The sequence below is a fragment of the Peromyscus californicus genome, unplaced genomic scaffold, assembly GCF_007827085.1.
Source record: "Peromyscus californicus insignis strain IS unplaced genomic scaffold, ASM782708v3 Scaffold_7__1_contigs__length_154581171, whole genome shotgun sequence".
NCBI classification, from domain to species: Eukaryota; Metazoa; Chordata; class Mammalia; order Rodentia; family Cricetidae; genus Peromyscus; species Peromyscus californicus.
Genome location: NW_026294595.1, coordinates 3732948 through 3746765, shown reverse-complemented (window position 1 = coordinate 3746765; position 13818 = coordinate 3732948). Strand labels below are relative to the sequence as shown.

At 44.2% G+C, this 13818-nt stretch overlaps 1 protein-coding gene across 1 annotated transcript; it reads right to left on the bottom strand.

Moving 5' to 3' along the window:
* Positions 1–1036: 1036 nt before the first annotated feature.
* LOC128102487 (N-acetyllactosaminide alpha-1,3-galactosyltransferase-like) lies at positions 1037–12440 on the bottom strand. The gene is made up of 5 exons (XM_052726290.1): positions 12364–12440; positions 11421–11453; positions 8305–8355; positions 6993–7136; positions 1037–1730 (listed from the first exon to the last, which is right to left on the bottom strand). The coding sequence occupies exons 1-5, from the start codon at positions 12438–12440 to the stop codon at positions 1037–1039; spliced, it is 999 nt and encodes a 332-aa protein (XP_052582250.1).
* Between the last annotated feature and the right edge of the window lie 1378 nt (positions 12441–13818).

Below are 13818 nucleotides of genomic sequence, written 5' to 3'. Positions count from 1 at the left end.
TTCTTTAGCCCATCAGCCACTTTCAGGGCACCCCCATATTCTCATAGCCAACCCCAATCATCGAGGAGTCATACCATTCTGCATCACATGAAAACATCCACTCTGGACTCCCTCGTCACTGACACTCCTCCTCAGCCTCGATTGTATGTCTTATTATCCATAGCAAGGGCTGTATAGTTGCCACTATAGCAAGAAAGCATACCATCACATACCACGTGGAGATACTTCTTCAGAATAGTCCCTGGAGACACTCTACCCTCAGATGGCTCAGCCTCAGTTGTATGAATTAACCATTGTAACAGGGGCCATGCAGCTGTACCTCCAAGACTCATCTTTGGTTCTGCTGTGTTTCTATCAAGGCAACAAGTGTTACAAGACTTTTCCCAAGAAGTCTGCATATAATTCATGCCAGATAAAGGAGATAACAACAGACCAAAGAAATTATCCTATTCCAGTCTTAGTGACTCAAAGAGTTTATTGCTGTTACTTAAAGAAGCATGGACAATTTATGGTCTAGTTACACTGACAAAAAGCCTCTTTCTTTTCATTTATGTATCTTCATGGAGGCAGGGAGGAGCCTCACGAATCTCATGAGCCCTTCCCTCCTCCCATGAGGAAATGTTAATAGGCCCTGTCTTGTGAGCCCCCCCCCCCCAAATGACCGAGGCTCCTCTGATTCAAGAGAGCAAGGACCACAAACTGGAAGAAGGCAGCCACAAGACCAAGTTCTCATCAACTGGGATATTTAGTTCACTTTTCTAATTCCAGAATCTATTCTGTTCCATCATGAGCTAACACATTATGTTTGCAACGCCCTCTCAAGATGTGAAATTACACCTCTCCATATGCTTCCAGCGGACTCTCTGTGACCACTAGAGCCCTTATTACATCATTCAGATGAATGTGAGCTGAAGATGAGCTCACTGTTGGTGGTTTGCCATTTGGTAACGAATTTTTATTGTTAAAATGTGCCAGGTACTAATTTTCCAAGGAAACTGATACTCAAATTCAGAAATGTGAGGAAAAGGCTATAAAATTATACTTCATGTCTCAGGAATTCATAATTCTTAAAATTCCAATAGAGTTTCACAGTCTCAATATCAGGAGTCTTATTCTTACGTAAGTCCCAGCAAAATTCTGGCGACAAGAGTTTAGTGGGTTTGTGGAGAAAGAAGTACTTGTTTAGATGGCTTTCGTCATGCCAAATTGCTTCAATATTATGTTTCTTATCATTCATAATTCCTTTGGCACACTCCTTAGTAATCTTGAGAACCTGAGTGGCCGTGCCTCCAAAAACAGCAGCGTGGTAATAAAAATCTCCCTCACCCAATGGTATGTAGGCTTCCGACAATTCATTTCTCTCATACGGTACTTTGTGAGGGCTTTCCTTATACCAATAAGTATGTAACTGAGCTATGGAGTCTCCCAGGGCCTCCAAACCATAGCTGGCTTTGAATATTTGATCCACATCCATGCAGAAGACATAGTCAACCTCATACTGTATGTGATCCGCGATGTGTTCACTGATGATCTTCATGCGCATCATACTGATATCTTGCCACCTCCTCTCTCGTTTAATTTTAAAAATTTTTAATGTCCGGCGGCGATTCAGACTTACAAATGGCATATAGGAAAAGTCATCCAACATGACATAAATGATGACCCTCTGGTCGACCATGAAGAACGTATTAGCAGATATCAGGAAGTTTTGCAAGTAGTACCAAAGGTATCTGCAAAATAAGCAAGAAGCAGTTAAGTTTCCTCCTCCGGTTCCGGGGGGACATCCACAGTCTCGATTGCCTGGCCTAGCTTATCCAGCAATGCCACTAAGCAACCAGACAGCCACTGTTCTCTTCCAGCAGCATAGAGGAAAGTGGCACTAACGGGCTGTACAGATCATGGAAGAGGGGCTCTTCATGAGAAGGACTGGGAGTTAGTGAGGTAAGGAGGCTCATTCTGAGCTGTGTGCCCAGTGAAAGACAGGTCCAGGGTTGCAGGGAAGATGAGGGGTCTCCACAAGGCTTCTGCAGCGGGGTTCCTGTGTGTGGTTGGCTGTGCATACAAAATCATGGTAGTAGCTGGCACTACCCCCCTGCTTTGCTCTGTAGTGTGAGCCTTACTGTGGTAGCAGAATCACTGGGCCGGGAAACGTTTTCTCATTTCCACTCTTGGAAACCAGGAAGAGATTCTCGGGGTAATGAATGGACTCATTTGAGTTTGAAAGAGGAAAGGTAGCCATTTGGGGCTCCACTCCAGCAATGCTTATGTAATCCTTAGAAATAAGTCCTGGATCTTGGTCTATGTTTTGAGAAATAGGCTAATGATAAATCATAACTAATGGTCAGGAGAAAATGTTGTAGTTCATCACATCTGATATTATTTATGTAGTATGAAAAATATTGCTGAAGTCATGGTACTGTGCTAGGTGCTGTCACTAAAATCCAAGGGAGTCCAAGTTGCCCGTATGTCTTGTGGCACATTTCAGAAACCTGTGTGCCCTACATGAGTATGAATGGGAAAACATGCTCGTACGTCTTCTGCTAGCAGCTTTTTTCTTTCAGCACTGCCCATTATCTGTTTGCAGTAATTTTTACATATGAGGTGGTGTAGAACATTTTTTAAAAGGGGGCCATTTAATTAATCACTTAAAAACCTGATGTAGCCGGGCGGTGGTGGCTCACGCCTTTAATCCCAGCACTCGGGAGGCAGAGGCAGGTGGATCTCTGTGAGTTCGAGGCCAGCCTGGACTGCCAAGTGAGTTCCAGGAAAGGCGCAAAGCTACACAGAGAAACCCTGTCTCCAAAAAAAAAAAAAAAAAAAAGCAAACAAACAAACAAAAAAAACCTGATGTGGTATCAGTTAAGAAGGTGTAGTCTCCCAGTCTCATTAGAAACTACCCACTGAAAGCCGAGTCACAATTAGAGACAGTCTTGAGGTCACACACACGATGTCTGCCCTGTCCCCTGGGATCTTTGCAGTATGCTTCACTACCTCATAATAACTTTTCTGCCCTCAAAAAAAAAATCAGCAACCAAGCTGTTTTAGGCCATTACTGCCATTCACAGTGACCTTGGAGTACTCTCAGAAGCAAGATCTTTCTATTTCCCATTTCTACCTCAAGATTTCTTTGTCATTTACACCTACAACCATGTTCACTTCCCCCAACACATTTTGCCCTCCCATGTGCCCATCTTCTCTCTTTGAAAACTGTGGAACAAATGTTTTCCAATAAAGCTGTCTGCGTTTGAATGTTATTACATTGACAGAATAGCTCCACTGGAGGCCAGAGCAGCTTCCACTCATACCACCCAGCTACCCAGCATCCTGCGCTTTCGTCAACCAAGGAGATTGTCCGCCTAACATCCTGTTGGCTAAACTACAGATTTCACTCTGATTGTCCCAGTTTTATCTCTGAAGAGTCATCTCGGGTGCCGTGATTTGTCCCAGGACACACAAAGGCCTTAGCAGCTGCTTGCTCTCCTCTGACCGGCCTCGGTTCACTTCAGACACTGGTGTTCCAAAGATCTTCATCAGGTATTTACCACCATCTTTTTTCAAGGATTTGCCAATCTTATTGACCTTTTGTAAAGGACGAATTTTGGTTTTAACTTCACTCCAATATTTATTTATTTTGCTTGTCTTAGGTTGTTTGCTCTTCTTTATCCAGTTCCTAAAAATGAAGGTTAGGTTATGTGTTCATATCTACATATGTGTGTGCGTGTGTGGTTCTGTGGTTATGTATTACTATCTACATGTGTGTGTGCGTGTGTGGTTCTGGGGTTGTATATTCATATCTACGTATGTGTGTGCATGTGTGGCTCTGGGGTTATGTATTCATATCTACATGTGTGTGTGTGCACGTTTGACTCTGGAGTTCAAGCCCAGGGACTTATTAGACCTCTCACTTTTTCCCCAAGAATCACATGAAGTGCCAGGTAAGTACTACTAATTGAGCTACAACACCAGTCTTTACCTATCGGGTATTCAAGAGTGTGTCATTCAGATGAATGGATAAAGAAATGTAGTAAAGTTGGGTGTGGCGGCACACACATAAAAACATTTGGAAAGGAGGACCAATGGGAAGAGAAAGGAAAACAGGAGGGAATGATAGGGAAGAGAGGTGAATGGTGCATGTTTATTTCATATGCAGAATTAGAATACAGCTGGGTAGGATGGCAAGACAGAATAATGGGAGGTGACTATATAGCACAATGACATACACGTGTGAAAGCGTCATAATGAAATCCATTATTTTGTAAGCTAAATAAACTGTGTGTTCAATACAGTGTTCACATATTTGTGAATTTTCCTTATTTTATCCTATAATTGATTTAAAATTTTTTATTCCAGTGTGATTATAGAACACTGCCAGTAGCCATGTCAAAGGTGCAGAAGTTCCTGAAGTTCAAGGAGACCCCCTGGTGAGCCAATCTCAGATAGGCAAGGCCCCCTGAGACCACAGACCCGGCATGTCTTTTGCTTCTGCTGTGACTTTACACACTTGCTGTTGCTGTCTTTCTCTGGTATCTGGCATGGTTGAATTGGGTGTGGGGAGGTCCCCACTGCCTGTAATGTAGTGTGCTTATCTCATGGAAACATCTCATTCTACTGGGCATTTTTAACTGTGGATTAATATGAAGATGATTTCTTCTTAAACTGTACTGTCTAGTTGATAACAATACTGTTAGCTTATTATTTTGATAATAATCAGATAAATAAACAGAGTTTTGATGAATAAAAATAAATACAAGGAAATGTTACATGGCTAGAGCCTATGAGTTTCACTTAAGGAGCTGCCTAGATCGTAGCTCAAGTTAATGATTAAGAGAAACAATTGAGACCCAGGAACCTCAATTCCTTTCATCTTAATGCTGAAAGATGCAGTCACAAGCTTCAGTGAGCATCATAGTTGAAACAAAGTGTTTTTACCTTTATTCTGTAGGAATTTACAGAATCACTGTATGGGGTAGATGTTAGAATGAACAGGTGTTTTTTTTAGAGGTACCTTGATGTTGAAGAATCCTTGTGGAAAACAGTGATTGTTTTCCTGAGGAGGCCTTGCAGCCATCCCATCATGACTGGTCACAAGACACCTCAGTCACACCTGAGGCTCTTGTATTATTATGTATTGCACACAATACATAGTAAAGGACTAGAGTCATGGAGGCATGTGATGCTCTCTTTCAGTAAGACATGTAAATTAAGATTAGGGACCTTGGTATGAGGAAATACTTTGTGTAACAATCAATAAATATGCCTTGGTATATCTGTTTGGAGTCCCAGTCCAGTCCAAGTCCAGTCCAGTCCAGTCCAGTCCAGTCCAGTCAGTCCATCAAAAGAGGCTGGACCTTCCTGCTGTCACATAGGCCTTAAAGAACACAGAAGAATCGAGAATAAAGAAGGAAATCTACAAGAGAGTGTGTGAGTGTCTTTCCCCTAACCCCCTCAGATAAAAAAAGTCTAGTTCATGCCAACACTGGATTTTCCCTTTGCGCCCTGTGCTGCCTGGAGGCTGCCCGATGGGCGGCATTAGAAGACATTTTGTTCAATTTCAGCTTTATAATTTATTTAAACTCTCGTGGTCTAAACATGTCTACAACAGAGAATAGTTCATGCACATAGAAAGAATGCTTGTTGAATGGACTGTTCTATACAGGTCTTTGTAATATTAAATATGCACACTAGGAAAGAGGCTGTGAGAGGGACGAGACTGGCATTGCTAAGTCAAAACTGTTGAAAGACCTGCTAACCTTGAACAAAGATGTCAAGACTGGGCCTGTCTCTCCTGAGCAACACTGCCCATGTGGAGCGGCACACCTCAGCAGCTGCCTCTGTGCACCACTGGCAGCTTCAGAACTCTTCGTCACATGTTGAACATTTGGTACACACTGTGAAGTCAGAAGACCGCCTACATACGCCCAGCTTGACGTTGTCTCTTCCACTTGGTCTGCATTTCATGTCTGTCGGATGGTCTGTAAAGTGCATGTTTGCAGTGTGTCCTAATCTCACAGAACCCAAAGCGCTCTCTCTCTCTCTCTCTCTCTCTCTCTCTCTCTCTCTCTCTCTCTCTCTCTCTCTCTCTCATCAATATTTATTGTCTATAGCATTTCAGAAGACAGCGGATCAGTGCAGTGTCCACCCTTCTATCTTTAAGTGGAAATATTTCATTGCATTTGTTTTCCTTTTTGAGCAGTCTACTTTTATGGCTTTGGTTTTCTGTTTGGTTAGGAATTCAGCAAAGATTCATCTTTGTTTTTAAATTACTGGATGGTTTTTCTTTTCTTTCTTTTGTGGGGGCGGGGAGTATTTGGTTTGGTTTGGTTTTTCCAGACGGGTTTTCTCTGTGTAACAGCCCTGACTGTCCTGGAACTGTCTCTGTAGACCAGGCTGGCCTCAAACTCACAGAGATCCCCCTGCCTCTGCCCCTGAGTACTGGGATTAAAGGTGTGTGCCACCACCGCCCACCTATATGCTTGTTTTTTTTTTTTTTTTTTTTTTTGGTTTTTTTTCGAGACAGGGTTTCTATGCTTGTTTTTTAACATTATGATTAGTGATCAGAAAATGAAGCACATAAAATCTTGCTGCATATAATTGCAGCTACCTTATTTGTTACAGTCCTCTGGGAGTCAATATGCAGCGTTAAGTGAGATTTCCTAAAGGCAGTTACTTATCACCTGGGGTACATAGGAGACAGGGAATTATTAGATTAAATGCAGATATAATGAAGAGTGGTTATAACAGAGGTGTAAACCTGTACTAAGATGATTGGTGAAAGAGCCATGAAATCAAGTTAATATTGGAGGGAAGACCGTGAAAATCAGGTCATAGAAGGGAGCTGAGGAATTGGGATACTTTCGTGTGGACCAAGTGGGTGGTGGTATTTTTTAATTATGGCAAGAATTGGCTTAGAGAGAATAATTCTAAAGTAGCTTATCTCCCACTTTCTACAATAAAAACCCTGAATGTAAAGGACACTTGACATTATCACCTACCTTCCCACTGCAAACACAATCAACCCCACAGAAACTGGATGCTTTTTATAATACTTTTTCAAGCCTGACTCATTGTAAGTGTCTGTCCACACGATGGGAGCCGACCAGTTAGTAGCTCTCATGCGCACGTGTGTTGAGTTCACGCTGTATCTGTAAGAAAGACAGAATTTTAAAGTGAAATACATCATCCTAACATCAGTTACTGCCAATGCCCAAAGCCTGTGTCTGGAGACAGCGCCCCACAGTGTCTAACCCAAAGCCTGTGTCTGGAGACAGCTTCCCACAATGTCTAACCAAAGCCTGTGTCTGGAGACAGCGCCCCACTGTGTCTAACCAAAGCCTGTGTCTGTAGACAGCGCCCCACTGTGTCTAACCAAAGCCTTGTGTCTGGAGATAGCGCCCCACAATGTCTAACCAAAGCCTGTGTCTGGAGACAGCGCCCCACGGTGTCTAACCAAAACCTTGTGTCTGGAGACAGCGCCCCACAATGTCTAACCAAAGCCTGTGTCTGGAGACAGTGCCCCATGGTGTCTAACCAAAGCCTGTGTCTGGAGACAGCGCCCCACTGTGTCTAACCAAAGCCTGTGTCTGTAGACAGCGCCCCACTGTGTCTAACCAAAGCCTGTGTCTGTAGACAGCGCCCCACTGTGTCTAACCAAAGCCTTGTGTCTGGAGACAGCGCCCCACAATGTCTAACCAAAGCCTGTGTCTGGAGACAGCGCCCCACGGTGTCTAACCCAAAGCCTTGACAGTTCTGATAAACCAGAGAAGCATCCTATTAGAAATGGCCACATCATCAGGAGGATGGAATAACCGTGAAGTCAAGGTCAGCATGGGTCATCCTCCTGATGACTTTTTATGTTAGTTTTCACTTTTCATGTAAAACCTGAATCTTTTAAGAAATTTTAGTTAGTCCTCTTACAAGCTTAGGAAACAGGATTAATGACAGTAAATGGGCTTATTATTTTACGTACAAGTGTGTTTCCTACACACAATAGCAGATGTGTCTATTTCAGTTGATGCAAACAGCTGTAGATGAGGGTTTAGGTAGAAAGACTGGCCGAAGTTGGGAGTGGGGCGATGGTTCAGTGGTTAGAGCACGTGAAGCTCTAGTGGAGGACTCCAGTTCTGTTATAATGCAGCACCACACGGTGGCTGGCGGCTCACAACCACCTGTCACTCCAGTTCCAGGAGACCCAGTGGCCCCTTCTTGCCTCCTAGGTACTAGGCACACATACTCCCAACAGGACTGCTGGCGCCACCTATCAACATTTATGAATTAACCACACAGATGCAAGGTTTGCATTCTTACGTGGAGTTAAACCAGTTTAGTAGCTGTAGTTCTGGCTCGTTTTTCAGAGACCTAAAAGAAAGATATAATAAGACATAAAATTCACAATGAGCAATACTGATGAGCTCCAATAGGCTTAGTATGGAAGCTGTGCAGCCCTGCAGCCTTCATGGGTTTCCACAGTGCTCCTGCACACTCATCTAGTTCAGGGAGAATTTGAAGTTCCCTCAGCTTCCTGCCATCTCACTTCCAAATTCACCCCTGGCTCTTAATTGTCTGGTTTGTCGTTTGTGTTGTTTGAGTCAGGGTCTTACTAGTAGCCCTGGCTGGCCTCTCAGAAATCGGGCTCCCTAGCCTGTCCTGCCTTCTTCTTGTTGTTTTTGTTGTTTTTAATGGTGGACAGAGATCCATTTCCTTTCCTCTCTGAGCCTTAAACATCTTGTTTGCTGAGGAGTCTTCATCTGAGACTTGACAGTAATATTCACGAGGGCTTCTCCGAGACCCTGTTTCCCCACACGACATTGTCTGGGCACTCGACTGCTGCTTCTGGTTTTTTACTTAGAACTTGAACTTCTCCATGAACTTAACACTTGAATATTCACCTGCCTTCTGGAGGTCTTGAGTGTTTTACACACCATCCAGTAAAGCGTTTACATCATCATCATCTCACCTCCAAGTTCCTCCTTTTCCAAGATTTCCATCTCATTAAACCTGTCTGCACTGGCAAGTCCTAACGGTGGGGTCGTTCCTGGAACCCACCATCAAATCCACCATCAAGTCCTGCGGTCAGCCACCTCCATCCCCTGCCACTGAGTCTTCAAGCCCTGGTTGTCTCTTTCTGAGCTATTGTGACAGCTTCTTTTTTTTTTTTTTTTTTTTTTTTTTTTTTTTTTTTTTTTGGTTTTTCGAGACAGGGTTTCTCTGTGTAGCTTTGCGCCTTTCCTGGGACTCACTTGGTAGCCCAGGCTGGCCTCGAACTCACAGAGATCCGCCTGGCTCTGCCTCCTGAGTGCTGGGATTAAAGGCGTGCGCCACCACCGCCCGGCTCTGTGACAGCTTCTTAATTGCCCCACTTTGTGTGTTTTAGTTATGGTTCGGGCAGCGTCCACGGCCTCATGCTTACTAAACAAGCACCCACCCGTGAGCTATAGCCCCAGCCCGGAAGACTTAAACATTTTCGTAGGATGAAAAAAAAAAAAAAACCCTCAAAGGAAGTAAATGTGAAGAGCAGAATACAATGATCTTCCATATGCCCATCTTGCAGAATCAGCAGGCTGCTCCCTCTCTGCCCTCCTTCCATTCAGTCCCCAGATTTCTGCTTGGCTTCTGCAGCCCCGAGTTCACCATGTCACTGTTCAGTTTCACAGTGTCAGTAGCTTCAGAGAGTTCATTTGAGCAGAGTTGGTGAAGGGATTGGGCAGCCATGGAGCTGGGTTGTGCCATAAGATTATATCAAAGGCAGTGTGTGACCAAGACATGGCACTCAACTCTAACTCTGACCACCATTGCCTTTGGGTGGTGTGTATTGGTGTGCTGGTTAAAGAATCCAACTCTAGGGAACTAATAGTAACAGAAGGAATTATTGTTGGAGCATATGAGAGTAAATACTTTGCCAGAGTGGGGCATGGTGGCTCACACAATCTCTGAGTTCAAGGCCAGCCTGGTCTACAGGGTGAGTTCCAGGACAGCCAGGACTACACAGAGAACCCCCCAACCTGTCTCAAAAAAAAAAAAAAAGAAAAAAAGGAAGAAAAGAAAGAAAGGAAAAAACAAAAACAATAATTTACATGCCAGGAACTCTATTAGCCCACTCCCTGTCCCACCTTCTTCTGAGTGGACACTCTTTGAACGTTCATATCTTTGCCAGGGGGAGGGTTCTGCTGCATTTGAGTAGCTGAAATACTGTCCTCCCTTAGCCCTTGCTGTCGAGAGAGGAAATATGCTTTCCTTTTTGTATATCCCAGGCTGGCCTTAAACTCACTTTGCAGCTAAGTAACATTGAACTCCTGATCTTGCCGCTGAGCAGCAACTCTATTCCTTCTTAGTATGTTGCTTCCATGCACGGACCAGGTGGACCTGGTCCTCTAAGGTGTTATAAGTCACAGAATCATCACGAGACACAGCACCCGGGCCCAGTAAGCATCAGAAAGTAAAGCTACTGCTCACTACTGTGGGTTCCCATGACAGTCCCCCCCAAATCCACGATTCTGTGGCTACTGCAATCTCCTGACAGCTCTTTATTATTATTAATTCTTTTATTTTTGAGATTATATCTAGCCGGACGGTATTGGCACATGTCATTAATCCCAGCACTCCGGAGGCAGTGGTAGGCAAACTCTGTGAGTTTGAGGCTAGCCTGGTCTACAGAGTGAGTTCCAAGGTGGCCAGGGCTACACAGAGAAACCCTGTCTCAGAGAGAGAGAGAGAGAGAGAGAGAGAGAGAGAGAGAGAGAGAGAGAGAGAGATTATATTCTATATCATTTTCCGTTTCTCCTTCCTCCCTATATACCCCCTTCCTGCTCTATTTCAAATTCATGGCCTCTTTTTTCATTAACTTTTGTTACATGCATATATATAGTCCTAAACATAACCTGTTTAGTCTGTATAATGTTACTTGTATGTATGTTTTCAGGGCCGACCAATTGATATCGGATAACCAATTGGTGTCCTCTTCCCTAGGGACTATTTCTCCCTCTCTCTCTCGGCATTTCTTATTTGTGTGTGGTTCTTTGCGGAGGGTTGAGGCCTTGTGGTAGCCACCCCACCCCCACCCCCCGCCATGTCTGTTGGTGTCGTCCATGCTTAGGCAGCCATGTTGGTGAGACTTCATGGCTGTGGCTCCTGGTGGTCTTAAATCAAGCCTTGTACCTGTGTGCTTGCCCAGAGCTTTCAAACAGACAAAGTTCCCAGGGCCTAAGTTCTGCCTCCTGCTGATATATTCCCCCAGCAATCCCAACCCTCCATCAGATAGGGCACTCCACCCATATGCTCATTCTTTGATATCACCAGCATGCATTTGTAAAATGGCTCTGCTTTAATCTGACTGAAGGAAACATGGATATATGGGTACTCCAAGCCTTTTAACCAACCTTTTCCTCAAAGGACAGGTCACACCATATTTTTAAATAAAGACTTACCAGCACTGATATGACATCTGCAGTTTCTTTGTACTTAGGAGAAATGAAAAGCACTGTATTATTTTGAAATACATACAAAGGGTTTCCACAAGTCTTATTAATTAATGTTGCAAAATATACTACTAGAAGTACATTATTGATTACATTATTGATTGACCAAATAATGTAGTAAACATAATAGGGATCTTTAAATTGGAGCCTCATGTCCTGTATATTCATTTTTTCCCTTGCCATGCTGGAGACTGGACTCAGAGCCTTGTTCATGCTAGGCAATGTCCCACCACCAAGCTAGAATTTCCTACATCTTAAGAAACAATGTGTCCACTACCTAAGAATTCTTAGAGACAAATAAATGAGATTAATTTCTGTCATTGGGAGAAACTTGTTAATTTGCTAGGAAGTCTTTTTATTTGTTTCACATTTATGGAGTGAATAAACATTTTGTATCTTACAAATGGCGATTCAGTCACCAAAAGTAGTATCTCTTTCTTTAAAGATGTCGCCTGTTTCCAAACAGCAGTTTCTCTTCAACTGTTTTTAGTGAACATCACACTGCCACAGTAGGTTGTAGCTTCACACTGCTTCTCCTTTTTTTTTTGAGACAGGGTTTCCTCTGTGTAGCCCTGACTAACCTGGAACTCACTCTGTAGACCAGGTTGGCCTCCAGCTCAGAGATCTGCCTGCCTCTGCCTTCCGAGTGCTGGGATTAAAGACATGTGCCACTATGCCTGGCTAACTGAGCATTTTAAAAAATCTTTGATATAATTAGAAACTAAGGATAGGGACAGAGGGCTCTATTTCTGCAGAGCCATTCAGGTATAATCTGTAATGTTTGGATTGATGCATTCGGCTGCTGATTTACTTAAGGGGCAATCCCATTAACTTTCTGACTTACCAGGTTCTTATCAAATAGAAGAATACAATATGAAGTTTTCACAGTTACCTGAAATGGTATTCTTTATACAGGGCATAAAGAAACATTAACATCAATAGCAACAGGATTAATATTTTGTATCTCATTCTTTTCCTGGAGGAAAAAGAAGATGAAAGTTGAATGAGTATAGTGCTGTCTAAAGAGTAGATACAGAGCAGTGATGAACCCTGTGTACACAGAGTAAGCCGTGGGGAACCCGTGTATGCAGAGTAAGCCGTGGAGAACCCGGTGTATGCAGGGTAAGCCGTGGGGAACCCCGTGTACGCAGGGTAAGCCATGGGAAACCCGTGTACGCAGAGTAAGCCGTGGGGAACCCGTGTACGCAGAGTAAGCCGTGGGGAGTGTTTAAGTTGGAAGCCTCTGCTTCAGCCTCACTCACTCCCATTCAAACCCGTCCCCTCTTAGAAAGCCCAACAAGTGGCTCCTCCCCCAGAGCTGCTCAACTGCCTACAGGGTATTTAAACTGCCCCCCAGAGAGTGGCCACGTGTTTCTTTCCCCATATCTTCTCCGGGCACCAGGAAAAATCACCCGGGAGGTTTTTTTTGCCAATAAACCTGGTTGTTCATTTTTAATACGACTTGATTTGGATTACTGCGTCAGCAGAGAGACTTAATATCGGGGTGCGGAAACCTTTCATCTTTGTACATTGAGTTTTCCCCATCAGCCCCAGGCCACATGGGAAAACCACTCCTCTCTTTACACCCACTCTCCACAGGACTAGGTCGGCTTTGGGCCTGGTAAGTTACAGTTCCAAGACACTGCCTCTAGGAGTCCAGGACCCCTCTCGACTTTCGGGGTACCCTGCCAGGGCAACCTGACCCATTTACAGAGCAAAGACCGACTTTGCTCAGTGGGACGTTTTGTGCAGAAGACGCTCTGCACAAAGGCACATCACACACCCACCCACAGGACCCAAAACCCAGTTGCAGTGGACACATTGTTTAGACTTTGGGTTCCGGCACAGCCTTGTGAAATAGGCAGCTGCGGGTCTAAGCCAGACCCCCAAACACTCTTTGGGTGTCTTTTACAAAAATCTGTTCAAATTGAGGCTATCTGATACCATACGTCCTGAGTGCCCAGTTTCCCTGTGCACTAAGTGTAAGGATTATGTCCTTAATTACATCACCAGCGTGTGACAGCATCCCAGCCTAAAAAGCGGGTGTGTCTTCTGTGCATTCTTTTTCTCTCTTTTCCTCACTCTCTCCTTCTGTATTCCCCCCTACACGCGGTCTTCTCTCTCTCTCTCCCTCTCTCCTCTCTCTCTCTCTCTCTCTCTCTCTCTCTCTCTCTCCCTTTCTCCCTCTCTCTCCCAACAGAGCTCTAGAAAGGTAACCATGGCTCGTGACTCTCCTCCAGCACTCTCCTCCGTTGGCATGGCCGCGTGGGCAGCGGCCAGCCACAAGCACCACCGCTTAACCAGCACTAAAGCTGGCCACAGTATGCTCTCGATAACCAATCAAGAT